Below are 27827 nucleotides of genomic sequence, written 5' to 3' on the forward strand. Positions count from 1 at the left end.
GGGTCATAAGCTTCATTGGATCTCTTCTAGGCCACCTGAGGCTCACCTATGGCACCACAACTGTCTTTTTCCTATTCCCAATCACATATACAATTTCTGCCTTCTGTATACCAATAAGGCTGATGCTACCAATGCTTCCTCAGGGACCAGAGAGGTCAACAATCTCCCCCACTATCCTTTTGCTCTGCGGCATGACTTTGAACAGTACTTTTCACTTGAAATAACTGTTCATACTACCCCTTCTCTTTTTCTCTACACTACAGTCCACTGCCACCCATGCTGATGTCTGGACTCTCCCACAATTATGCCTTTAGTCTTCTCTTTAGCAGGAAGTAGGACTATTCTTTCTCTCTGAAAACACTAAAGAAGGTCTTCTTATTTACATAGAAAACATTGCACCTGGCATAACAGTGATTTGGCAAAACAAATCTGGATGTCTATGTTTACAGATCTAACTCCCTCATCAATCACTCATTGGGATGGAAATGTAGTTAGCCAAAAGTTTACTTTAAGAACTTTTAACTTTAACTGTTACATGACAAAAGTAATTACGCTTTTTATAAAGATCTATAAAATATACCTCAGTAGGAAAAAAACAGAGAATAGAAATCATCTCTGATTCCACCAAGCAGGCAAAAGTAGTATTACTATTTTTGACTGCATTTTATTTCTTTTTTTAAAAAAGATAAGGTGAATTTACAATGCAGGTTTTACATGCCTAAATGATGACGATTACTTTAGGCTGGTTACTTTTAAAAACTGCAGGTGAGAAGGAGGCTTGAAGGAATGGAATTTGCTTGCCTTTTGATGAAAGACATTTGCTTTTGTGAAGGAAGTCTCCATCTGTGGGGGGAGCCTCCCTCTCTGCACCAGGAGGAAGGGGGAATGACCTTATCTCTAGAAACTCTTATTGGGGACAGCAAGGACTTAAGTCTTGTTTATTGTGCTTGTCAGGTAACCTCATGTAGCTGACACCCCCCACCACCAACATCCTCCTTTGTCTTTAGCTGAAGACAATATTTAAGGTGGTAGCTTCTGCCATTTACTTAATCCGGTTTGATTCTTATCTAAAAGTTATAGGACCACCCAATAACCAGACCCTACCAGCACTGATACCGTTTTAACAACTCTTTTTACATATTCTTTCCTTTGTCTTGTAAAGAGATAACTCACACACCTATGCCTTAAATTTAGCCCTGCCCTCAACCCATGTTTGTAGCAGCTCTGTACTCCCCATGGGCCCTGTCTCCATGTTATTCCACACTATTCTCTAAATAAAAGAGGACTACTGCCAGGCCTTTGGAGTCCAAGAAATCTTTCTTTTGACTCCTCGGGTCACCGACCCTGAAGCAGAAATATCACACACAAATATACACAATGACACATAAGTATACAGACCAAAGCTTAGTTCCATTCTCAATATCAGAGAAAGTAAGCTTCCTTATCTTTGCTGTCTGTGAAGAGAGATTTAGGAAGTATCCTGGCAAGCAAAATAGAACAAACATATTTTGTTTCTTCGTAACCATCTAAGCTCTAATATTTTTATCTTCTTGCTTTTCATACCAGGTTGGTTCCCCAGTTTGCATTTCCAAGAAGCAGAACCTGAAACCAGGACTTGAGTTTGAATAATTTATTTGGGAAATCAAGGAAGCTCCAGTAGAGGAGTGAGGAATTGAGACAGAAAAAGGAAGTTGGCCAATAAAAGGTAGTTACTTCTGTAGTCTACCAGAGCTTCCTATAATTGAGGAGTCTCTGGAAATCAGTATAAAACACACAACTCAGAGTCAATCAATCTGAGGGACTAGGACGCTGGGTACATATATGCCAATTCCTATCAAGGATGCTTTGGGTGGTTGTGAATTCCGCCAAGCTTCCCACCTGCCAGAGAGGTCTCAGTGAATGCTCTCAGGAAAAGAAATGCAGGGTCCATGAGTCTTAAATTTGAAGTGACAGGAAAGAAACTCCCTAAGTGAATCTGTGTGAATAATCATGATACAGGCTACTTCTATTTCCTTCTCCTGGATCCCAGACTCATATATTCTAGCTCTCAGGGACACTGCACACCATTGGTTCAAAGCATATAGAGCAACTTGAAAAAGAGTGTCCCAACCATGCTTGGGATCTTCTCTAAACTGTTAAACTAACACTACTCATGAAGATATTTCAACACATAGTTAGCCAGTAGCTTTGTGAAGACGAGGCTTAAAGGAGGGTATGTTGGCTTCGTGGTCATGCGCTCATTCTTTCTTCTTAACACAAACTGTGTCCCTTAGACTGAGATGGTGTCAGGCAGAATCTCATGATGAGAAGGTAGACATTCTGTGAGTTCACAGGCAATGATAGCCAAAGGATCGTAGGCTGGGAGAACAAATCTATATCTTACATTTGGTTTAATCCCAGGAAGATCAATAGATTCCTTCTTCTAACATGGGTGGGGTCTGATATAATCAAGTTAGTATCATGTGGTTGGTTAGTCTCCTCCAGGGATGGGACTGTATCCAAGGTCCAGAATCAGTTTCATTTATGTGAAGATGAACATTCAGCAGTAGCAGAAAGGCTGTTTGATCAACCTTGGTGAGAGAGAGCTCGTGCTGTTGGGTTGATGCATAGCCTCCATCCCTGCCCCCATGGCTACTCTGTTCATGGGTTCATTGTGCTAGCACTGAGGTGACTGAGCACAGCGGATCAAGTCAGCTTGTTTACCCGGTCAGTGCCTTCTGCTGCAGGTGATATCGGCTGGCACTGGTATAAGATACAAAGATCTGCATACTTTCTGCACACATCCATAGTTCCCTCCACACGCTTCTCTCCTAGATCTCTTTGTCTCTGCTCTTGCAATCTTGCTCCTTCCAGGTAACTGAGTAACCAGCCAAGCCATTTTCACATCTCAGAAGCCTGAGTAATGTAAGTATATTTCTAGTTTAGGCCACTTCCACTCATAGTAGAATCTGTAGTGTTGTCACCTCTCTAGTTGTTGAGATTGGTATTTGCATAATTTCTATTTTCCCAATCAATCTGGCAACTTTAGTGATTTTATTGACCTTCTCAAAGAATCTGTTGCTGGTTTAATTGATTCTTCTGTTTTCTACTTAATTAATTTCCTCTCTTATATTTATGATTTCCTTTCTTCTGTGTATGTAAACTACCTTTGATAGGGGCATTTCCTAATTTCCTATCACCATAATCATTTAAGTATTTCTATGAACAGGGAAATGTAAGGTTTATAGTGATACTGCTTTGCTGGATTTTTCTGTTGTCCAAAATGATAGATGTCTCAGGATTTCTATACGGCCAAGGGGTTTTGTTAGAAAAGCCAGAAGAGGATCAATCATTCAGTCATTAGACAAGCATTTATCAAGTACCCCATTTGATTCTGGCACAGTTCTAGGCACTGAGGATCCGGCAGTGAGGAGGAGATAACTTCTTGACACTCAAGAACTCTACATTCATTAGGGAAGATATAGGAATTACTATCAAAATTATTAATACAAAATTTGAGGGCATGTTGAAGGGTGTCCAGACCTACCAGTACAGGATCATCCATTTGGCTATGAAAACTATTAGAATATCAAAGCTAGATGAAAACTTAGCTGCCTTCCTTTCTAAATTCCTCATTTAATTCAGCACCAGAAATCCAATGCACAGAGGCAAAAGCCCAGTAGGCATGTTGCCAGTACTTCCTTATTCTGGAAGCTCCCACTGACTACTTCTTAGTTTTAAATGTTGCTACTGCTACTTTTTTTTTTAATTTGAATACTCATGGACTTATTGTCACTTACAGATGTAAGTGGATATTTTTGTTACATTTTTAACATATGTGTTGAACACACAAATAGAAATTTTTTTACATACATATTGAAACATTTATGGATGAAATGACATGATATCCAGGAATTGATTGAAAAGAATCAGGTGATGGAAATGGAAGGAGCTATAGAAAAAACGATTGGTTATGAGTTAAGAATTATGGATGCTTAGTGATGGTTACACGGAGGTTCATTATAGTAGTCTTGCACTTTGCGTATGAAAAAATTTCCATAATATAAAGCAAAAAAAAAAGAAACACTTAGCAGGGAAAATCCCTTGGGTACAGGATCCCTGGGTTACATACCAGCTCCTGGGTCCTTTCCAGAAGCCATCTGCCGATAGGCAGTCCCCAACTTAAGGTAGTTCGACTTGTGATTTTTTCACTTTACAATGGTGTGAAAGCTATACACATTCAGTAGAACTACTTCATATTTTGAATTTGTATCTTCTCCCAGGCTAGCAACATGGAGTATGATCCTCGCTTAGGATGCTGAACAGCTGCAGTGAGCTGCATCTCCCACAGTCAGGCACTCAATCAAGAGGGTAAACAACCAATACACTGACAGCCATCCTGTTCTGAGACAGCTATTCTCTTTTTTACTTTCAGTAGAGTATTCAATGAATTGCATGAAATATTCAATGGTTTATCACAAATGAGGCTTTCCCTTAGATGATTTTGCCCAACTCCAGGCTACTGTCAGCGTTGTGAGCCCATTTAAGGTAAGCTTGGCTAAGCAATAATATTCGGTAGATTAGATATGTTAAATGAAATATCACCTTGTGATATTTTCAAGTTATGATGGATTTATCAGGTTGTAACCATAATAAGCCAAGGAAGATCTTTATAAAGCTCTAACTGAGCCTGCGGAAAGCTTTGCAGAGCCCTCTGAATCAGGGGCCATGCCTCCTCTGGTGGGCTCACGTCCAAGGGGCATGAAAAAGCAAAGTAACTTCCAGAGGTAAAAACAGAAAAAGGACCAGAGAAGGAGGAATCTCAAAGATGATGTTTTTTTCTGGCCAGGTTATGGGAATGCTTTCTTCATGCCAGTGCCTAGGCTGTACTTGGCTATGGGGACAGACAGCTGGGTTCAACTACTGCTGCCACCATATAACAGCTGTGTGACCTCAGGAAAGTCACTTAACTTCTCTGTGCCTCAGTTTCCTCATTTATAAAGCAGGGATAAGAGCATCAACTTTTTGTGAGGATTATGTGTTAATGCCTGGTGCAAATAAATGTCAGTGAGTATTGTTATTATTATTGCTTGAGCTTGCCAAAAATCGCACATCAACCAACCCCAATCAACAGAAAGACCCCCAGTGCCACTGATGTGACTGTTATTTTTACCTGCAGCCTTGGGGGACTGTGCTGAGGGTGGGGAGCAGAGTGTTTCTCCACACTGCAAGCCCACCAGGACCTCCCCTGAGAGAACAGGCTCCCTGGGTGTGTGGACACAAGTGGTCCTCAGTGGCAAGTGGACTTCCTCAGATCTGGCTGGTGGCCCTGCCAAAGGGCCGTCACCAACCTGTGCTGGACACTGTCGCAGAGGGCAGAAAGGCGGCAGTGGAGGACGATGGTGAGGATGCTGAGGATGCCATGGACTCCTTCCCTCCAGCTGGACCACAGGCAGCACGTTCTGGGCCTTGTGGGTAGGGCCGGCGGGGATGCCATTCTGCAGCAGGAGCTCATTGAGGTTCAAGTCCTCTAGGCGGCATGGCTCACCATCACATGGGAAGATCTCATCCTAGATGGCTGGCCTGACGGAGGCTGAGGCGGCCATGGGGCTGGATGCTGGCAGCCTAGTCCTCCTCCAGCTTGTCCTTTCTCTATTCCTTGTGGAGTGTCCCCTCACATGCTCACTCCATTACTTTCTTCAGGACAAGCAGCAAGGAGCCTGGGAGATGCCTTTCTCCATCCAGGCACCCAGGCCTGGCACTGGCCCACTGGCACTTCTTTCTATACAGTGATTCTAGTCCTCCCTCCGTCTGTGCACCTGCCTGGCCTCTCTGGCTGTTCTTGCAAGATGGGCCTGAGCCCTGTGACCCACTCTAGTAGTAGACACAGGAAACCACTGCGCAGGCGCCCATCAGTACAGCTGCCTACGCACTGTTATTTCTAACAAAGCCCTGGGGAGTCTTAATTGTACCTTCGTTTTAAATTTATGTTAGTCTTGGCTTCTTGATATAGTTGTCAACTCCTTGAGGGCAGAAGAACAGTGTGCTCATATTTCATGTGCCTGCACTGCATGTTAGCCTCAATATAGGTTCTCCATGGTTACCTGTTGGATTATCTGAAGCCGGGCATCAGTTCTTCTCCAAGGAGGATTACATTGGATGCTGCTGGTAGCTTTGCCTAGGAAACTCCAGCCAGGCCTGGACCTTGTAGCCTCCACAGAACTACTCTGAGATGTGTTTGATAGCTTGCGGTGGGAATGAAGCAGACCTTCAAGAACAGTGATTTATTGAGCACCCACTCTGGGCCAGGGTCAGTGCTTGGATATAACAGTAAACAAATCAGACAAAATTGCTGGTCTCAAGGAGCTGATGATATTTTCCCCATTTTTCTTCAATTTAATAAATGAAAGGATATACTTAAATTCATTCATTCATTTACAAAGTGCTCTTCTGGGTTTCTGTATTAAAACTTGTCAGCTTAAATACAAATTTGCTAGGTATTTTATCTCAAAATGAATTTTCAGGAATAGCCAAAAGAATTTCAATCCAGAACGTGCATGCTGTGGCAAACCATAGGCAAATCCAGAAAAGAAAGGAAAGGAGCTGCCTTTATAGAGAAAAAGGGGCAGTAGGGAGAGGTTGTTCTAAAGGAAATTTCCCTGGGGAGAAATAAGGGTTCAGGGTGGCACTGGATTCTCGTTGACTAAGCTGTGGCATTTCTCCTTGGCTGGGCTGTTGCTGGGTGAGGAGAAAAATCTTCCTTCAGTAGTAAAGCAGTTTTACTTCCTGTCAAAATGCAAGCTTCCAGTCTCTTCCTGTTTGCTGTACTTGATGTGTCATAAGGCATGAGAGCTCACCCTACTGGCCTTCCCACCTCCAACTTTGTTAATGTTTCTTCTATTAATTTCCACAAGTTTACATTCCAGTGAGATGATATGAATAATAAGACAATTTCAGATGGTATTAAATACTATGAAGGAACTAAATCAGGGTAATGGTTAGGGAATGACAGGTGATTGTGGTGGGGGAGGGCACAGTGATTCTGTGTATGAATTGGCTTGGATGGAAGATGACCACAATGATAAATAATACACCTCATGAAAACATCAAGAGGGTTCCAGGTAGATAGAACATCAAGTTCAAATGCTCTGATGAGAAAGAAGATGGGGAGGAACTTGAACATTTAGGAAGTTAGTGCAGTAACCTATTGGGAGATTTTGTAAATCCTGTTGAAATTGTCAAGCTCAAATAATCTAAAACCTAGAGCTTAAATTTTATTTTGGACAGGATAATTGTGTTTTGTAAATAAATTGCTTTCTCAGTACATTGGATAGGGTTTAAAATGTATGGAAATTTACCACACACCCACTCACTCTCATCCCAGGTAGATAGGGGTGCATCCTGGTAGAAGGGGTGGGGTGTCAGGGAGAGAGAGTTGTGGGACTTAAGGTAGAGGGTAGTGGCTATTTGCCAACTGATATGGTAGTGTCTCTAGCCAGCCCTGGTGGTCTAGTGATTTGGAGCTCCTACCACCATGGAAGAGGTTTGTTTCCCAGTTAGGGAACCATACCACCAATGTGTAGGTTGCCATACTGTGGAGGCTGCACATTGCCATGATGCTGCATGATGCTGAAAGTCATGTGACTGGTAGGGTCACACATGGTGGACAGGTTTCAATGTAGACTAAGATATACTAGGAAGAAAGACCTGACCAACCACTTATGAAAACATTGGCTATGAAAACCTTATGAACAGCAGCAGAGTTTTGTCAGATATAGATTGCTGGATGGTGCAAAAAGACTGGACAGGTTTCAGCTCTGCAGTACACAGGGTCACTATGAGTTGGAACTGACAAGATGGTGTTAACAACAAGAGTGGTAGTATCTCAATCTTTTAATAAATAATACAGCTGAAGGGGCTGACTAGTATCTCTGTCTTTCGGAAAGCAGTAAAATCCAGACATGTCCCCTGAGGCGGTGTCGACGAGAATTTTCCAACCTGTGTGCTGGAACATCTTGATATGCTAAGCTGTTGATCCCCTACCTTTCAGTATAGCTGAATGAGGCTTGGGCAAGCCATAGTACCTGGATGGGTCATCTTGGTGGATAAGCATCCTATTCCATTTCCACTTATGTTTCATATGAACATTCTAATTTTATGTTTGTGACATTACAAAAAGTTTTTGGTAGTATGCAAATATAAAATCCTTATCTCTTTTTCTTTAAATGATGCCACACTGTCAATCATTAGTAAAATAATGCTTTTAGAATATGATGGTAACATGTTCAAGTACACATTCTTCCGCCTGGGTGTTTAGTTCCTTCTTCAGATGAAGCCAGCTCAACTTTGGCAAACTGAACTAAGTCAAATGAAGTCAAGTGGGCTGTTCTCTATAATGACTTCTCTCAGTCTTCGACTGTTCATTAGTCACTCTCTAATCTTTATCCTCTCTCATTTTCTGTCTCATACATTCTCTTGTGTTTCCTGCTAGAGCCCAGCTAATCTGATTAATTTTTGCTGGATCATTTTCCTCCCCCTAAATCTACAGTGAAAACATCCTTAAAATTCTTGGTCAGAGGCTGGCCTCATGGCCGAGTGGTTAAGTTCGCGCGCTCCGCTGCAGGCAGCCCAGTGTTTCCTTGGTTTGAATCCTGGGTGCGGACATGGCACTGCTCATCAAACCATGCTGAGGCAGCATCCCACATGCCACAACTAGAAGGACCTACAACGAAGAATATACATCTATGTACCCGGGGCTTTGGGGAGAAAAAGGAAAAAGATAAAATCTTAAAAAAAAAATTCTTGGTCAAATCAAATCTCTCCCTCTACTCTTTTCCTTGATGACTTCTCTGGAGAATATGTCTGAGATAGTATCTTTTATCCTTATTTCCCTTCCAAGATGCAGAAGGGCATTTTCTCCAATTACCTGCTAGACAACTCAACTTAGGATTTTTTTTTTTCAATACTGTAAACTCAAGATGTTTAAAAGCAACCTTTCACTCTTGCTCCATCTTCTACTTTTCCTCCCCTGATTAATGTCACCAACTATCTCCCAAACTTTGGTTTGTCATTAGTTTTCCCCAATGTTTAATTACTTACCATGTTCATGGACCCAGCCTCTACAATGTCTCCATTTATTCCTTTCCATTTCATATTTGTACAGCCAACTGAACTCAGGTTTCTTTTATCTCTCATGCAAGTTGTTGCAATAGTCAACTCTGGTGTCCTCAACTCCATGCCCCTCATTTTCCAAGTCTTCCCTTTGTGTGGCTTCAAGAAGGGTCTTTCCAGAGCCCAATTCCAATCACACTGCTTTACAGCTCAAAGATTCCCTGTGGACCCATGTAATCAACCTAATAAGGCTTTTATTTCTAGTCTGGCATTTTAGATGTTTTCAATTTAAACTCCAATTTCACTTTCCAGGTTTCCTGGCATTGCTCTAATTGAGTAATTATGTAAGTAATCATCAAAATATTTGGTGAACACCAAGTCAATGTGCTACAGTGGACTAAGGCTGGTGATAAAGTGGTGAGTAACCACATACTCCCCTCATGGAGTTTTCAGTCTAGTGGGTGTACAGGCAGAAATAAGTTATATACATGATTTTCAAAGGGCACAACAGCTTATAAAGGGAGAATTAACCTGGTCAGTTAAATCAGATAGGATTTCCTAGAGAAAACGAGGCTCAAAGAAATAACAGAAAATTGCTTTTGAATGCTGCTGAAAAGCCAAGGTGAACCTTACTATGAAGAAATGAAGTTGAAGCAACAGTGAGGGCGAGACCTAGCACACTATCCCACAGTCCTGCAGATGCTCTGCTCTATTCTTTGAACAGGAGCTCATTCCTGACTCAGGGCCTTTGCACTTGCTTCTGATGATCCTTCTCCTAGGGATCTCATGGCAGGCTCCTTCACATTCTTCTCATATCCATCTTTCCCTGATCTCCTTATCTAAACTAGTCCCCTACTTATCAATCTCTCTCCTAACACCCTATTTTCTTTATATGTGATCACCTTGATTTTTCTTCCATTTATTTGTTTATTGACTGTCTTCTCCAAGAGATTGTAAGCTCCAAAGGACCAGGCTTCTGCCTCTCTTGTTCACATCACCTAGCCTAATGTTCGACCCATGGTAGGTGCTTAATAAATGCTGTCAAATGAAAGAGAAGAATGAAGAAAAATATATGATAAGTGTATGCATGAGAAGGTTTATTGTGTTTTGAGTTAATATTTTATTTTGTGGAAAGTTAACTATGTTATAGTCCCTTAACATAGGAAAATTCCCTTATAGATGAAGCTGTTACAGAATTTTCACCAATTCTTTACTGAATAGGGGAAATATGCTTTGTTGTTTGCATAATCTGAGGTTTATTTTTAAAAGTAACACTCTGGAAATTTACTTTGCAGTACATTAATGAATAAGAGGGATTAATATGTAGAGAGATAGGTAGATGGACAAATATGAAATAAAACAAGTTTACTAAAATGTTCAAGTTGAAATTTAGGTGATGGCTATACAGATGTTCATTGTAAAATTCTTTCAACGTTGCTGTGTGTTTGCAGTTTCATACACGAAGTCAAGAAAGAAGAAGTGCATTCTGAGTATGGTCCTGCCATCAATAGTGTTTAAGTTCAAACTCCTCTACTTTCTGCAACTTTAGGGTTGGTACTTAGCAGGGAAATAGTCAAGAACGTCCTTTATAATATACTGGTGATGCAACAATTGGTACTTATATTTGGTATGATTTCCAACAGTAAGAATTGTTCACTCACATGGTTAACCAGAAGTTTGTCTCATTAGAACCCTGGCTGTCTATGGTCCCTCAGGCCTGAAATGGCCACACTCATCCCAGGGGATTTATTACAGACATGCAAGGTGACTGTGGGTGTCACTTCTTGTAACAGGAGAAATTATTTTTTCCCTTGTGACTCATAAGCCTCTCATCTGTGGAAAAGTACTCCTTTCATTGTTAAAATGATCCAGTATCATACCATCCTTTGGGTCTATGTGACTCTATGGCCTCTCTTGCTTTTGGTGGGTCTAGGATGAGTTGAACACTCACTATAATAATAACAACAATAACCAGCATGTGAAGGGGAGTCTCAGCTTATGAGACGGTTCTGTTTGCCTTAATTCATTTGGGTGTGCCAACCATGCTTTGATGCATAAAGGCCAGGTATATCATGCTCTGTATCAATTTTCCAGATTGTGATAGGCAGTGTATAAATGGTTTTGGCAATTTCATTATGGAGCATTAAGTGAAGGAGTAGAAATTGGAATGTAGGTTCCAGACTTCTAATCTAGTCAACTTTACTTAACACTGAACTGAATATGCACACAATTTCTCAGCCTAATTTTAACATGAGGAGTGAAGCTTTAGAGGATACAAGGTCCAGGAAGAGCTCATGAAAATAGCTACAGGGAAGGATAATTTTTCTTGCTTTGAATTCCTGCTCAGGAACCAAAATATCTCAAATCCATGTCTTATAATGTTCTTCCATGTTTAACATAGTGTCTGTCATTTCTGAAAGGTTAAATCTCACCTTGACTACTCCCAAGTGAAATTTCTCTGAGCTGGATACTCTTTAGGATTGTAAAGGAGAAGTTAGTCAACAGAGACTCTTTCTAAGTTGCTGCTGCACCCGTCATGTGCTCCTCTCCCCTTCCTCTCGCCTGCACCTGTTCTCAGTGAGATGGAAACATAACTACCTTAATGCTTATTCCATCAGCTTCAGGGAAGCTATTCTACATATTCCAGAAATGCCCACTGGCCATGTTTCTACATTTGATCTTAGCCAAAAGGCCAACAAGCAATTGCTCTTGTCTTCTAATGCCTCTTAATTCCCCTGTATTTTGAATTTCCTGGCATGGGAATTAATGAGCATTGACTATGAAGTCAGTCATCCCTGAGTCTGAAACCTTTTCCTTCATTTTCTACCTGGGACATCAGACATGTTTCTTGGCCTCCCTAAGCCCCAAGGTTTTCATCTACAAAATTAGGTTAATTATAGGACTTACCCACGGGGCTGTTATACGGATTAAATGGAACAGTGCCCATGAAGGCTGCAGCTCAGTACTTAGGGCTTGGTAGATGATCTTAAGTATTGATAAGAAATTTAGTAATTCTGATTTAGAATATAGAAGTGATTTTCATATATTTGCTAAAATTTACCTTTGCATCTAATTAGAATGAATTATATTGACATACATCTATTCCTGCCTCTGTCCATCCCTTCCACCCCCCTCCTTTCCTCCTTCCCTAACTCCCTCTATCCTTTCTTTCCTTCCTTCCTTCCTTGCTATCCTCTGAACAACTTTATTGAGTGTCTCCAACATGTCACCCACTCCCTGCCATCGTGGATATTGCAGGATAGAGTGAAAGACAAACAAATTAATTAAGGAATCACACAAATAAATGTAAAATTTCACCTGTATTGGTTGCTACACCATATATTACAGAAGGCCTTGACTTACATTGGAAGCGTCCCTTGGGATGTGATAATGGTGCTGAGATCTGCAGGTGAGTGGCAGCTAACCAGGTGAGAAGGAGTGAGGGCAGGAAGAGTGAAGGAGCAGTTCAGACACTGGGTTCAGGGGCAAAGTCCCTGTGGCAGAAGGGAGTGTGATGATTTGAAAGAAGCCTTTGGGGCCGAAATAGAGGAAGCAGGGGCCAGAATGGTACAATGTGAGGCAGAGTGCAGAGGGTAGGAATAATGCAGGCAAAATCTGTTGGCAATCTTCAGGGTTTGTCCATTGAAGAGTTTTAGGTAGGGCTGTAACGTAACTCTCAGGAGTCATTTAGCTTAACGAGGCAGAATCCTGGCTGATTAACCTACCTTCATTCGTACAACCACAGTTCAGAGTGCTAGAGTCCAGAGGGCAGAAATCAAATGACCTGCAGGAAGGATCATGTAAATTCTAACTCTGCTCAGTGGTCTAAGAAGTTGTGAAAGTAACAGGCCTTGGTTCTCCTCCTCTGGGAGGCTTATTGTAGAAGCAATAGAAATGTGGTTGCACGTCTCACCAAGTGTGAATGTCAGTCACCACAGGGTGAGAGAGACAATCAGTTGAGATAGTGAATTCAGGAAACTTATTATCTTATTAACTAGCACAAAGCAAGTTAAAATTTACTCCATCATACATGTTTTATTCTTACCAAGCATATTTTTAAACTGATTTCACGTACCCCCTACATAATCTTTTGAAATCTCCCAGGTTTGTTCAGTTGCACATAACCTATTCCATTTGGGGAACTACAAAGCCGGCCAGCTTTGACACTGAGAAATGAATGCCTTGATGTATCTAGTGACCAGAACAGCAAACGATACTTGAGCATCTCTGGAAGTTGGACCAGATGAGACAGAAAACCAACCACTGTACCCAAATCCCACTTGCACCCTCGACTATAGGCAGGAGAAATCATCTATAGATCCACTAGCAGGAGGGATGTGGTCCTTGCCAGATCCATCCAGGCCTTAAAAAGTGCTTTATCACTTAACAACGGGGAAACATCCTGAGAAATGCGTCATTAGGCAATTTCATGATTGTGTGAACATCACAGAGTGTACTACAGAAACCCAGATGTTATAGCCTACTATGCACATAGTCCAAATGGTATAACGTATTGCACCTAGGCAACATGAGACTTATGAGGCTGCTTCTGGTATAACACGGTATACTGTTTTACACTAAATTTCTTTCATAAGTACAAAGAGTACACTCTAAAATAAGGATAAAAGTATAGCATAGTAAACCATACATAAGCCAGTAACATAGACATTTATTATCGTTATCAAGTATTATTTGCTGTACATAATTGTACAGGCTATACTTTTATTTGCCTGGCAGAGCCATGGATTTGTTTGTACCAACATCATCACAAACATATGAGTAACATGTCGTCCTACAATGTTATGACAGCTATGACATCACTAGGTGATAGGAATTATCCAGCTCCATCACAATTTTCTGGCACCACTGTGGCATATTCAGTCCGTAATTGGCTGACACCTCATTATGTGGTACATGGCTGCACTATGAGAATCACTAAGTCAATAAAGCCTTTTATTCCTATTCATTCTCTGCCCAATTTCCCTATTCTATATTTTTATTTGATGTTATTACCATTTCAGTGCCAATTCTCAGAAAACCAGTGGTTCTTAGCTTTGACATGCCTGGTTTACTTCACAGGACTGCTGAGCAATTTAATGTTTTGTCCTTCATTGCCGCACCTTGTACCATTCTGGCCCTTGTGCCCTCTGCCTCTGCCCCAATGGTTTCCTTCAAGTCGTCACACTCCCTTCTGCCACGGGGTCTTTTTTATGAATCCAGGGATTTAATTATGAAACAAACAGACAAAAAGAGTATGTTTCAGTGTTTGGAATAGGGGGATGAAATGCTCCCTGGTAGAATATAGGAAAAGAGAGGAACTCATAATGTTGACTCATTTGGAGCTGAGGATGGAAGCTTGTGCTATCATGCTTTCCCTCCATGCAGCTAAGGTCAACTTTAACATGTCCCCATGATTATATGAGCAGAAGAACAGAGTCAAAATATTAGTATACTTCTGAGAATGTCCACTCATCCTCTAGCATTGAAACTTTCTCATCCTAAGACATGCTTAACTCAATGCCAGTCTTGAAAAATGCCTTGACACAGCCTGGGGTCTACATTACAGAAAACAAATCTCTTTCTTTCATTAGGGTCATCCAATAATGAGGTAACATCGTTCTGCTCTGGTCGGTAGAGATTAGGCAAACAAATCTTACACTTAGGGACAGTCTATTCTTTAGCAGAACACTAGTCACCTTTAAATATTGAAACTTGACCTGCTTGATCAGTTGCTTTTGAGCCTGAATGTAGAAAGCTCCTTTAAGAGATTTTATAACTTGGACAGAATATATGTTCCTATTCACATTTATTACACATAAGCATGTACAATAATGAAAATCTAAGATGAATATTGAAATATTTAGAGACTTTAATTTTAATTATAGTTAATTTTTAAAGAAAATGAAATTCACACATTTGAAAGAAGAATAAGCAAAATTTTGTACTTCAGTAGGACCTTCTTAATACATGATTGTCTTCTAAAAGCAAGTATACTGATTTCTAAAATACCCTGTTATAGATCTCTGCTCTGGCCCACTTCTGCCTATGACCTCTTCATCGGTAAAGCTTTTGCCTGGTCTCTCACTTTACGCCCGGTGATCAAGATAATCTGACTAAGGCATACTGGTAGAAATAAGTTCAAGATCTTATTGAAAAAAATTAAAACATTGGCTCCCATATCCCTTTTGTCACCCTGACCAAAGCCACCTTGTGTTTCCTTTGCTTCTTATTTGCACAGAGAATCTTCAGGGAAGGGGGAATTCCTTGGAATTCACACTTCTGACACAATCAGGTATGCCGGTGGTGCTCACAGTTAAGCAGGAACAAACTCTTGCACATTCACCAGCCCCCTTCTGAGAGATGCAATTACGTGCATGTTAAGTCTGAGATTCTGCATCATGTTTCCCTGTTTTGTAGTAAGCATCCTTCCAGAGGGCTCCAGATTTCTTCATTGCCCTGTGGGAGGGGTAGACAAAATCACCAGAAGGTGAGACTCTAATATAAAAGGAGCTACTCCACAGATCATTTGTTCTTTTACCTGGTTCAGGGCAATGTTATCATTTTCAGCTATATCTGAATAATGTCTTTCTCTGTTGCCCAGTGGAGGGAGTCAAATGCACTGAGTTGATTTTTAGCAGGCGTGTTCACCTTTCCTTTATGGATAAGATTGTGCTTTTCTTCCACTTATTTTCTTATGTACCCCAAGTCCTCACCTATCCTTTTCTCTGCTATTTAAAATAAAAGGGCCTCTCTGAGTCACTATAAGATAAAGCAGATAGTTGCAAGCCACCCCGCCCTATATCCACCTACCCACACTAATGTGAAAAATATTTTTCTGGCTCTGGAGATACAAAAATGAAGAGGACAGAAGTGATTCCTGTCCACATGGAGTTCCTGGTCTAGATTGGGAGTTACATATTAAGCAATTTATTAACCAATATGTTATTTAATCATGACCTTGATAAAGGTCATGAATAAAGAGCTCCAGGTGCTACAGGAGCATGTGATGGAATTAGTGTTAGGGTCAGGGAAGACTGAGATGATGAAAAGGCATTTGACATGAGCCTTGGAGAGTAAACACAAACCGACTAGGTGATAAGAAGGGAAGGAGTGGGTTGAAAGAACCTTCTAAGCAGAAGAAAAAGTGGCAAATGAAAGAAAATGACACAGGGCAAAGAGTTATGCAGCAACTGAAGGGGCACTCAATATCTGCAGGGCAGAAAAGGAGGAGTGGATTGGCAGAGAGTCTGAAACTGGAGCACTATTCAAGGATAAGATGAGACTGGACCTGGCCTTGCTGGCATCATTCAAGATAATGTTGCATTTTATTTTCAATTCTAAAAGAAAGAGAAAGTTATTAAACCCAGATCACTGGCTGTTAATTTGACCTGTACAATGTTCTCTAGGGAACTGTGACTGCTTCAGGATGACAATGGGTTTTCAGTTTCCCCAGGTCTCAGCACTCTTGGTTGGTCACCCCTGGGGTTAGGATATAGCTGATCAGTCACCCCTTCCTGATTCGCACACTTATGTCTCATCACACCCTGCAGGCATCTAACTTTGCAACCCTGGACGAGAGGATTTGACCATCCCTTCCACCACTTAAATCTAAAGCAGGTAGAGTTTCAGCAGGGGATACAAAGACAAATAATATGCAGCCCTGATTTTAAGAAGCTTGAAATTTAGTAGGGCAGCAGGGTATTTTCACCAAGAAGTACCTAGAAGGCAGTAGGTAACAGTAATTATTATTATTATCATTACTGTTGTTGATGTTGTGCCCTGTAGAGTCTCGTGTCCATAGTGGGCATACACAGGTGTTCCTTAATGAATGGTTGTTGGGTGAATGAATTCCAAGTGAAGGAATATTATGGGGACTGGCAGTGAAGGAAATGAGAACTTTGAGTTGAGAGAGACTATTTTATTACCTGACAATATCTCCAAATGCTTTCAACAAGGGCTTGTTCACATACTGCAGTCCATGCTTGGCACACAGTGACCTCACCAGAGGTGCCACCTTGTGATAATTATGGTGCAGCATTGTGGAGAATAGACTAGGGAAAAAGAGATGAGAGATATAAAACTTGGACTTAAAGAGAGACTCGAAGGAGTGGCGTCTTTCCCCTATTATTCAATAAAATTATATCAGCAGTGCAGACCCACCCTTGACCTTGCACAATACTTCTGTTCTTGGATGTTCAAACACTCTTGGCAAAACACTGTCATTTTCTCTCTTAACCCTCTGTGAGCCATGCAGGTGGCAAATGTTTAGGAAGAGGTAAGAGAATAAATATTAGCTCCACTGAAAGTGCATACATTTGGCAAGGTCAAATGGAAGTATATTCTTTATCAACACCTCTTCTGATTTTTTACATTTTTTTTACTCACTTACCCCCACAACACAACTAGCAATAAACCAGGTTTTCTTTTTTTACCAGTTTGAATGACCTGAGAGTTAGAGATAACCACACTCCACCTCCATTTCTGTTTCTCTCCATCCATCTAACTACTGTATCATGAAAATGATCTAGTCATGGTATGTGGGGAGAAGTCCTAAGACAGGAATAAGAATTGAGGAGAGCTGGGATTTTACCCAAGGTTTTCACTAATTGCCAGATGATCTTCAAGGGTTTTAACTAACGGCCAGATGGCCTTCTAGGGTTTTAATCTGTTCCTTAGTAAAATAAGAATAATAACACTTTCTTTCATTGCTGAGATTTTAAAAAACTAACATGAGAGCAAGGATGAGCACATATCATGCATAGACATAAGATCTCTTTCCTTCTCTGACTATCACAGAAATGGCTTAGACGGAGAAGATCTGTAAAATTCCTCCCCTGAATATTGTAGACTGACTGACTCTCAAAGTATTGTCATTTTCTCTTTCTTTGGGGCATGTCTACCTAACTGACCCGTTGGTAAATTATTTCCAGGTACATTTCGGAAATTGCAGGAGGGATTGCATTCTCTCATGGAGTATATTGTGACCTTGACTCTAAAGATATAGATATAGATAGATAATTAAATTGTAATTAAGTTCAATGTAACTTGTTATCCAAGTGATCTAATTTTTCTTGGGTTTTCCAAACAAACCAAATGCAAAGACAATAACCACTAATTCCTAAGCCCATAGAATCAGGAAATTCAGGCACTGGCACTTTTCCAGGATTTCACTCCATTTACTCAAAAGTATTACATGTCCTTCTTTTCTTTCTTCCCTTCCTTACCATTGATGTGAATAGAAAAATAGCAGGCTTTAGAGAATTCTGGTTCGTATTTTCCTTCTGATATCTCTAGCGTAGTGCTCTGCTCTGGACTGTAGAGGTGATTTTTTTTTCTTTTGAATAATATTAGCCCTGAGCTAACTACTGCCAATCCTCCTATTTTTGCTGAGGAAGACTAGCACTGAGACTACATCCATGCCCATCTTCCTCTCTTTTATACATGGGACGCCTACCACAGCATGGCTTTTTCCAAGTGGTGCCATGGCCACACCAGGGATCTGAAATGGTGAACCCTGGGCTGCCGAGAAGCGGAACATGCAAACTTAACTGCCATGCCACCCGGCCAGCCCCAGGAGGTGATGTTATAAGTGATAGTCCTGGCCCCTCTGATCACTGCTCTCACTGTTTCTATCACTGGTGCTCAATTTGGAAGTTCAGGTGCCTAGTGAACCAGTCATTGAAAAAGGACTGTTCAACATTACAGGTGGCCAAGACCTGCAAAGAAAAAGCTTACGTTAGATGTAAATGAGCCCAAGGGTCAAACAAAAAAATTTGTATTTATTCTTTTACTCAGTCAACAAGTGCTTATTGAGTACCTATTTTGTGTAAGAAACAATGAGGTATAAAAAATATACACAGTCCTAGGTTTCAAGAAACTTACAATTTAAAAAAGCAACAACACATTTTGCAAGGCAATACATATCAAAACATATGTAGGATGTGAAGGGGCTATGTCCCTATCAGCCCTTGAATACAGAAGTCAGAGGTGTCATGAATGCAGATTTTAGAAGTTGGAAGTGGGATTGTAAGGTCCTAGTAAAGACTGTAGGGGTTAGAATCCATTTCCATTGAGAGGACTCCTAAATGGGAAGTAAGGCATTCAATAGTTCGGTGCATAGGAGTGCAGTCAAATATAAGTGGCTTCCTTTGCAATTTTACTTTGTGAATTTAGAAAACATTATTCTGAAAAGGAGTTCATTGGCTTCTCCAGACTGCCAACATTAAGAACCCTCACGAATGTCATTTGATTCCATGCCTTTTTAAGGTTTAATTCCAGTTGGGGTTGTTGTCATTTCCAATGAAATTTTTCTATTTGTTCTATGTCAATGTTTCTTAAAGTGTATGTCACAAAAACTTGGGGTTCCCTAGGATTCTTTCAGGAGATCTGCAGTTTCAAAACTGTTCCTGTAATTCTTATAAGACATTATTTACCCTTTTCATTCTCATTCTTTCATCCATGAATGGTGGATTTTTCCAGAGTTTACTAAACATGGGATGGCATCATTAATCTGATGTTTATGTACATTGGTTTTATTCTTGCTATTTTAAACTCAATATTTAAACATATCTCCTTTTTATTTTCAAATACCGTAAATATCAATGGATATGACCCATGCAAACAATAGCTCTTTGAGCTTCTCAGTAACTTTCAAAAATGTCAATTTGTTCTGTGACCAAAAGGTTTGAGAACCACTATTCTTTACTTCATGAAAGGTCCCTTGAGTTTGGAAATGAGCTAGGAGAAGCAAGCAGCATATTGGCTGGGTTCTGGAGTTAATCATCCCATGCTACTGGAAGGCTTAGGAGACAAGGGTGTGCCGCCTTGATCACAACTCTGTTAATCATTCCTGGCATGCTTGGAGAGCATGTCATGTATTCTCTCTGGGCCTGTCTCCCTATACATTGAAAGGAGGTGAATTCTAGGGTCTTTCAAGGAGAAAAATTCATTCTGTAATTCTAGGAGTCTCAGATTCACTTGAAAGGCCATGTCATGTGGAAGTTTAAAGCAGGAGTCAGTAAACTTTTTCTACAATGTGCCAGAGAGGAAATATTTTAATCCTTTGCCACAGCTACTCAATTCTGCTGTCATAGCATGAAAGCAGTCATAGATAATATGTAAATGAATGAGCATGGCTGTGTTCCAATAAAACAGTACTTATGAAAACAGGCAGTGAGCTGGATTTGCCCTTGGACTGAAATTTATTGACCTTTGCTTGAGTGCAAGAGCTCTGACATCCAACTGCTAAGGTTTAAGACCTGCTTCTACCACTTATTAACTGTGTTACTTTAGGTAAGTTACTCAACTTCTTCATGCCTCAATTTTCTCATCTATAAAATGGTAATGATCATAGCACCTCCCGTATGTAGTTGCATGCAAAGAAGTAGACAGTGCGAGGCCACAGGCAAGCATTTGGTAAGTATGAATTATTATTATTATTTATTTTTTCAGTGGAGTTGAGGAAGATTGATCCTGAGTTAACATCTGTTACCAATCTGTCTCTCTTACTTTGAGGAATATTCTCCCCGAGCTAACATCTGTGTTAGTCCTCCTCTATATGTTATGTCACAGACCTTAACATCATGGCTTTATGAGTGCTGTGTAGGTCTGCACACGGCATCTGAACCCAAGAAATCCAGACCGCCAAAGCGGAGCATGCAAACCCAACCACTATGCCACCTGGCCAGCCTCTTAATTATTATCACTTGAGGTAACCAGACTCTTAATCAGTATGGTCTGAAGTATCTTCTTCCAGGATCTTCATTATTACCTGAGTGCTGAGCCAGTCCAGATTCTCTTCTCTGCTCATTTTCATTGGTACGTGGCTCATCTGGGTGACATATACTATCCAGCGACTCTCAAGAGACCTTTCAGAGAATAAAAGGGGAAGTGGTGACTCCATGGGGTGCTATGGTTCCAATCACCAGCCTGCAAGACCTAGCTAAGAATTGGAGGAAATGGAAGAGACTCAACAATTCTTCAAAAATGGTAATCATTTGTTGCTATTTTTATCTAGAGATGACACTTTAAACATTTGTTTTCATAACTTGTCATACTGCCTATTGTATGAGAGCAGTGGCCCAATAATTTGCTGTAAACATTGGTGCAGGATCAAAAGATATCTAGGGAAATTAACTGCATATTCAAAAGGATTGACAGCCTGAGATTTTTCATCAGGTAGAGCTGGTTCCAATCTCTGGTTTGGTACTGCCAGTGGCACTTACTGGCTTTAGAAACTTGGGAAAGTGATTCAATCTCTCTGACTTTGGTTTTTGGGAAATCTCTAGTCATAAAGTAACTTTAAAATATTCCTCTCATTCTATTATCTTTGGGAAAGATTATGGATGTCAAACTGGATTGTAATTTTAAATAATTTGAGATTAGATGGAATACTGCAATTCGGAATGAAGAAAGTGGGGAAAAAAGAGAAGATTGGCTAATGTTTTTCCAAGTAGCTCTTTGTATTAAACTATTTCTACCAGTTTTTTTCACACTTTTTTGATAATGTTGCAGTTATAGAGAAGGGGGGCATAGTGTCATAATCTTCTGCCCATCACAAATTGATTAGACAAGGAAGGTAAGAGGATCATCCAGGTTATTGGAATAAGAGGATATTCTTGTTTTCTTACTTGACTAAATAGATAAGCCCTAGGGTTCCAAAGATTCCATAGAAATGGCCAAATATGATGAAATAGCGGATGTAAAAACTGCTGATCCAGGCAAATTCCGGCAGAGACAAATGCTCAAAAGTTAAATGCCCTGAACACAATTTCAATTCCCCTTTTCTAGGCTAGGGTCCCTTCACATACTTGCTAAATCTTATGTCCTGTTACTCAAGGAAGTTACATCTGGAAGGGACAAAGCATTTTCATTTCCCATTTTCAACCTGATCTAGCTTCAGAGAATGAGTCAAGTTACTCACGCCCCAATACCTTCGGAAGTACCACTGTTGTATGGATTGCACGTTCACATATATCGGCATGAAGAAGGGAAGAGCAATTGAAGAAGTACAAAAGAAAAGATGGTGAATAAATGAGCAGATTGTGATTGCAAGTGAGCAGGAGTCTATCTTTTCCCCATACCACACCTGGAATTTTGAACCTGAGAAAGAATGCAAGGTGGAGATGCATAACCACATCCTAGACTCCACCAGGCTTTTTCAGTCTCTTAGGATGAACCAGGAATTTGGTTAAAACTCCCACAAGGAGACTAGAGAAGCTTTGAAGATTTGGGTCATTCTTGATGGAAGCATCCTGGAAGAGCTTCTTCTGTGAGCTTTCAAGTTTTCTCAAGGTCTATGGAATCCATCAGTCCTTCACATTCTTTAGGATTCATCACTGTCACAGTATGTCAAGGTGGCAGAAATAAAGAAGGTGTACTCATCGCCTGGGTAAAGGGTTATGTACCTGCTTCTCTGCTAAGACCAATGAGGATGCCTGGAGCACAAAGGCATTTATGGAGACCCTTTTGGTTTTGACAGACTCTCTCCTTGACAAAACTTTAGTCAAGTCCTCTGAATCCTCTTCTTCACTAGGCCTCGCATTGGTCTACAAGCTCTCAAACTGCAAACTCTGAGCAAGAAAGATTTCATCCACCCTCCACAATAAGAGACTGGAACAAACACCAGCATAGCTTCTAACAGGTCAAAGCCACATCTCTGGGATGAGCCCTGCCCCCTTAAAGTCCCTCCAGAGAAAAGTCAAGACTGTCAACAGAAGGTACTGCTTGTTTAAGCCAAAACGTGACTATGGGCCTCTGACCTCCCTTTTCATTTCTGCTAGAAAACTTACAACTATAAACCTTTTCTATGTCCCTTTGAGATGTATCTTCTACATGCAGAAATATCTTTCTCAAGGTCCTGGGAGTCATCCTTTGGAAAGATAATCATCAGGAAGGATAGGGCCCTGCATCCATGTCTCTGTGGGAGGGTAGGAGCCTAACACAGATTTCCTAATCACATTGAGGAGCTTCCCCTCCCCTCAACGTCTTTCAGTAATTTCCTTTTCATGTGCCAGGCTTTAAGGTCTCCCACTTCTTGATTCACCAGAGTTGAGCTCCACTTATACTGAATTTTCCATTTCCTACAGCAGTAGCTTGAATAAAATCTGTCTTGCCACGTTTAAGAAAAGACTAACTCAGTTTCTCTTTGACAAATTGAGGATGACTCATTTGTACCCATGTTACTAAGTTGTCATTTGAAGGGAAAGGATATAGTGAAATAGCTGCTGAGAGTAGTATAGTTTGTGAGGTGGGCATTCTTCAGTCAATCCACACCCTTTATTCATTCTTCATAAGCTAAGGGCATATTGCAGCACTACAGACATGGGAGATGAGTTCAGAAATGAAACTTCAACTGCTTTTTTATTACATGAACACACATCTAGTTAGGCTGGGGGTCATATTCTGGTCAAAATGGGGCACTGTTGTCCTCATTCCTCTTTTTGATCATGCAAGAAAAGGAGAAGGTGACTACCACAGGAAGGGGCTGCAAAATTCCAGCATGCACAGCAGAGGAAGTTGCCCCCATATCTCAAAATATGAGCTTACATGCCACTCTTTTCAGGCATGTTACCGATGACCACTGGCAACCAACATCTGGGCAAATCAGGCATCCACAACAGAGTTTCCCAGTCTTACCACTGTGAACGTTTTGGGCCAGATAATTCTTTATTGTTAGGCATTGTCCTATGTACTGTAGGATGTTTAACAGCGTCCCTGGCTTTCTACAAACCTGGAAGCTATTACCATATTTTCTTCTCTGTTATGATAACCAAAAATGTCTCCAGACATTGTCAGATGTCCCATTGGCAGCAATGTTACTCCTGGTGAAGAACCACTAATCTACAGGAGATGTTTGGGACATTCCCTGATTTGGGCTTATTTCCTGAATGTTTAGATGAGCATATTTTGAGGTTCCATGAACTTTTACTTGTGAGCTGTTATGTGTTTGATTTTGATTAAGAGCAAAGCATTTTTGCCGCTGATGTTTTTCATTACTGCCAGTGTTAATAGTTACCCTAGTTTCTTTTCAGCCACAACCACATTCAGACCTAATATATAAATATATATATATATATATGTGTGTGTGTGTGTGTGTGTGTATCAATCTTACTCATTGATCAATAGATAGATATAGATACATAGCAGGTACACATGTATATCCAAATTATGTATATATATTATTGTCCACAAAGATATCTTCTACAGTAATGTGTAACCCCTGGGAACAGCCAACTTTCTTTCACACAGAAGCTCTATAGCTGTCTTTTATTCCCAGACCTCTACATTTCCTGGCATCATACTGTCCATGCTTTGGCATTCTTTTGCTATCTGTCTTTTCTCCTGATCCAATACCGCTATTCTTTTCTTCTTGACAGGTCTTTAGTCTACCCAGGATGAGAGTCCCAGATGCAAATCCCCTTGATTGACATCCTGCCTTCCATCCTTCTTGGAGCATCTCCTTCCCTGCCTCATACCCAGAGTGATGAGATGACTATTAAAAATTCCTATTTGCTTTTCCATTTTCCTTTCCAGATTTTCACCCCAGGAAGTCTGAAAGAAGACATGCTGCTTTTCTCAGTCACAATAAGACAGTGGCTTGTCTCTGTTGGCGGGTTCCAGTCTGCCTTCTGGCTTGACAACTGCTTGCCTCAAGGAAATGGAATGAGAAGAAATGTGGCTGCAAGGAGACTCACCCGTGTAGAATAACAGGTGCTGCTTCTCATAGTTGATGTATTTGATTTTCTTCTTGCCATACTGCATGGAGAGAGAAGAAAACTTAGATGAAAGACAATACCTCTGGCTACTACAGTGAAGGACATCTGTGTGTATGAATGAGAGGGTCTATGAGTGTCTAGAATATCTATGGAAACAGTGATCTGATCAAAGTTCACTTGTGGTCACATTTGAGGCACTAGAAGAACCAGAAGTGGGATGGGAGGAAATCCTGTGGCATCTTTTTGCTTTAATTAAATGTGGGTAATTCTTGCATGCATGGTGTATTACGTTTGACCTTGGGCATTGCGATCATGTTTTCAATCCCATGGAAACCATTTTGAAATTTTTTGTCCTTATGTGAGTGGAGTGGTGATTCAGAAGAAAATTTCTTATGAGTTTTCCCAAATCTTCTTTAACTGCAGTGTGTAGAATTCTGCTGGAAGCTCAGTCTCCATCTATATTTATTCACTCAAGAGATGTTTATTGAATGGTCATGTAGGAAAAATATAGGCATGGCTCCTTCTATCTGTTTCATCATTCCTCCTTTGTGTTCTCATCATGAATGTCATGCTGTGGTTTTTGTTGAGAAGACGTGATAATATTATATATAATCCCATGACTGGGAATTTCATTCATTTTCTTGGGGTCTCTCTCAGTTAATTTAGTATTTCAGTGCACAAAGACAGCAAATACCCTGAGAGAAGACATAGAAGTAATGGTTGTATATCCAGTAACTAGCAGACTCTCAATGTTTAATCTAAGGAATGAATAAATAAATGATAATTCACATTCACTCTGTATTTTTGCTGTATGTTCAATTACTTATCACTCCAGGCAGTGGTTGACTCTTGCTTTCCTCATTCCCTTGATAACTTCACTCTTACATATAGTTTTCCTCTCTTGTGGATAGTAGAGTTTTTACATCCTTCTCTTATTGTCAAAAATAAGAAGTAAATATCATGGTGATGAAGTAATAATAGCTGTTTGCAGTTACTCTCAAACTTCCAAATATTTAAGTAATGGGAAGCATGGAAGAAAGAATAGCTAGAAAATGCTTGGGAGTTAGCGAACCAAGGTGAAGGGGTGATTTTGAAAATGTCTCCACAGGAGGACTCTGAACCTCCCAGGTGCACGGGACCTGGCACATTGCGGATTCAATTAATGACTGCTGAAGGACGGAATATTTGAAGAAAGTGGTAGAAAGATTCACAGTAAAATGAGAAGAAAGGAAAACTTCAAGACTCATCAGAACTATTTTTTGATGTCAAACAACTGAATTTAAAAATGTAAATAATTTTAAGTAATGTCTTCTATGGTAGCTTAGAAGCTATATTGTACAGAAGTTGAGGTTTCAAGTGAGAAGTCCCAAGAGCAGCTGTAAAACCTGCGAGGTGGCTTCCACCATTTGTGAAGAGGCAACACGCATATTGAATATGACTCTAAAGAAGGCACTTCTGGAGAGGGTTGTGCTGCTTCGCGAACTTCAGTGAGACAAATCTTCTTTCTCTGGGGGGATAATTAGAGAAATTTAAAATGTCACAGTTTTCGTGATGAGCATAGGAGTTCACAGACATCACAGTGGCCCAAACTGTTTGCAGAACCATGGTCAAAAGCAAGTGATTTGTGATCAAAGCTAACGATTTTCTTTACAACTCTAGGCAGCATATTTCATTTCCTAATCAGCTGGGGAAGAAGATGAGTTGCAAAAAGCTGGGAAAACCTATTTTCAAAACATTGTACATAATTTTTGTTTTTTGTACCACAGGGCTTGGGCAGTGACTGACAAATCTGTGCTCTTTTATTTTATAAAACTCCTAAATTCTTCTAGAAAGAGACAGCACCCTCTTCCTAAGTACCTGATTCTCACGATTCATCATTTCTCCCTGAGAAGACAGACTTCTGTGGCTGTCCCTAAACCTGATTTGTTGACAGAAGATCACCCCCTAAGAAACTTAGCAATTATTCTTGACTTTATGTCTTTAAGTTGAGGTTTAAAAAATGATCAACATGTGAGAATTTCTGGAATTGATATTTTGCTTTGTTTTCTGTGGTTTATGAAGTCCAAATTAGAGCTGGTGTCTCTAAGTATCTTCAAGACACTTGGGCAGCGGTTCATGTGTAAATGAACCAAAATGAATGTTAGCTGAAAATAACAACATAGTATCTTCTAGATGAGCTGGAATTACTTGAGATAATTAGCTATTTTGTTGTTTGTGATTTAGTGATTATTGAATATACTGACATGCCTTCTCTAAATGAATATCTCTATATGCTTCTTAAACTTTGAAGAGTCATTGTCAACCTCAGTCATCTAGTTTCATTGTCTAACATTAGCTTGGGTTGTCTCAGAGGTAGTGACAGGTGCTGCGCAGGGATCCCTCTGCCACCAGGATTGCTGAAGCACAGTGATAGGGGTTATCACATTTCCTACTGCAGGAAGTTGGATTGGATGACCTTTATGGTCATGGAGTCACACACTCCACATCTCCTCCTGTTCTTATAACCCAAGATTCTGTCATTTCAAATTTGTAACCTGGACATAAAAGGAGAGGTGCCCTCAGAATATGCTTGAAGCTGGAAACTTCAGCTTGATTTTTACAAAGTAAACCTGTAGACCTTTCCAAGAACCACTTCCAGTAACATTTCTCTGGTGCCCCTGATTTCTAAATGTACCTCAACAGGTTGAATGTCTCCAAACAGAATAATTGAGCCCAGGTTAATATCTTGGTCTTTGGAACAGATGTTTGGTTTTACATGACGCTGGAAGTGTCCATGATTCCACCAGTTTCTTGATATGCCCTGAGGAGAAGAGAGAGTTGATTAGCTGCAAGATTTCTCTCCTGAAATATCCTTTGCTATCAGAGTTTCCTGCATACATCTCCAAAGTCAAAATAAGATACTTGAGCTTCTCAAACTTGTCCCCACAGCCAGGTCACAGAATAATTCACTGGACAGAGGCTCTCAAAGTCTATGAACAAATAGTTATCTGATTCAGGAACATAATCCTGGATAAAACTACT

General features: G+C 40.4%; 1 protein-coding gene across 3 annotated transcripts in view; it reads right to left on the bottom strand.

Moving 5' to 3' along the window:
* Nucleotides 1–14955: 14955 nt before the first annotated feature.
* LOC124232176 (uncharacterized) overlaps nt 14956–27827 on the bottom strand; it is a 45239-nt gene continuing 32367 nt past the window's right edge. For 2 of the 3 annotated variants that reach the window (XR_006886789.1, XR_006886788.1), the window contains 4 exons: nt 27481–27606; nt 20861–24846; nt 17016–17141; nt 14956–15546 (listed from right to left, as the gene is read on the bottom strand). Coding sequence is in view for 1 of the 3 variants with exons in the window: in XM_046649134.1 (XP_046505090.1) it covers nt 24741–24846; nt 26192–26313; nt 27481–27606 (354 nt within the window). In the remaining 2 variants the exon portion in view is untranslated. Of the gene's footprint in view, nt 15547–17015; nt 17142–18962; nt 24847–26191; nt 26314–27480; nt 27607–27827 lie in introns of those variants that run through there. The other variant, XM_046649134.1, reaches the window with a different exon arrangement.

This window comes from Equus quagga, unplaced genomic scaffold (assembly GCF_021613505.1).
Source record: "Equus quagga isolate Etosha38 unplaced genomic scaffold, UCLA_HA_Equagga_1.0 HiC_scaffold_308_RagTag, whole genome shotgun sequence".
Taxonomy (NCBI): domain Eukaryota; kingdom Metazoa; phylum Chordata; class Mammalia; order Perissodactyla; family Equidae; genus Equus; species Equus quagga.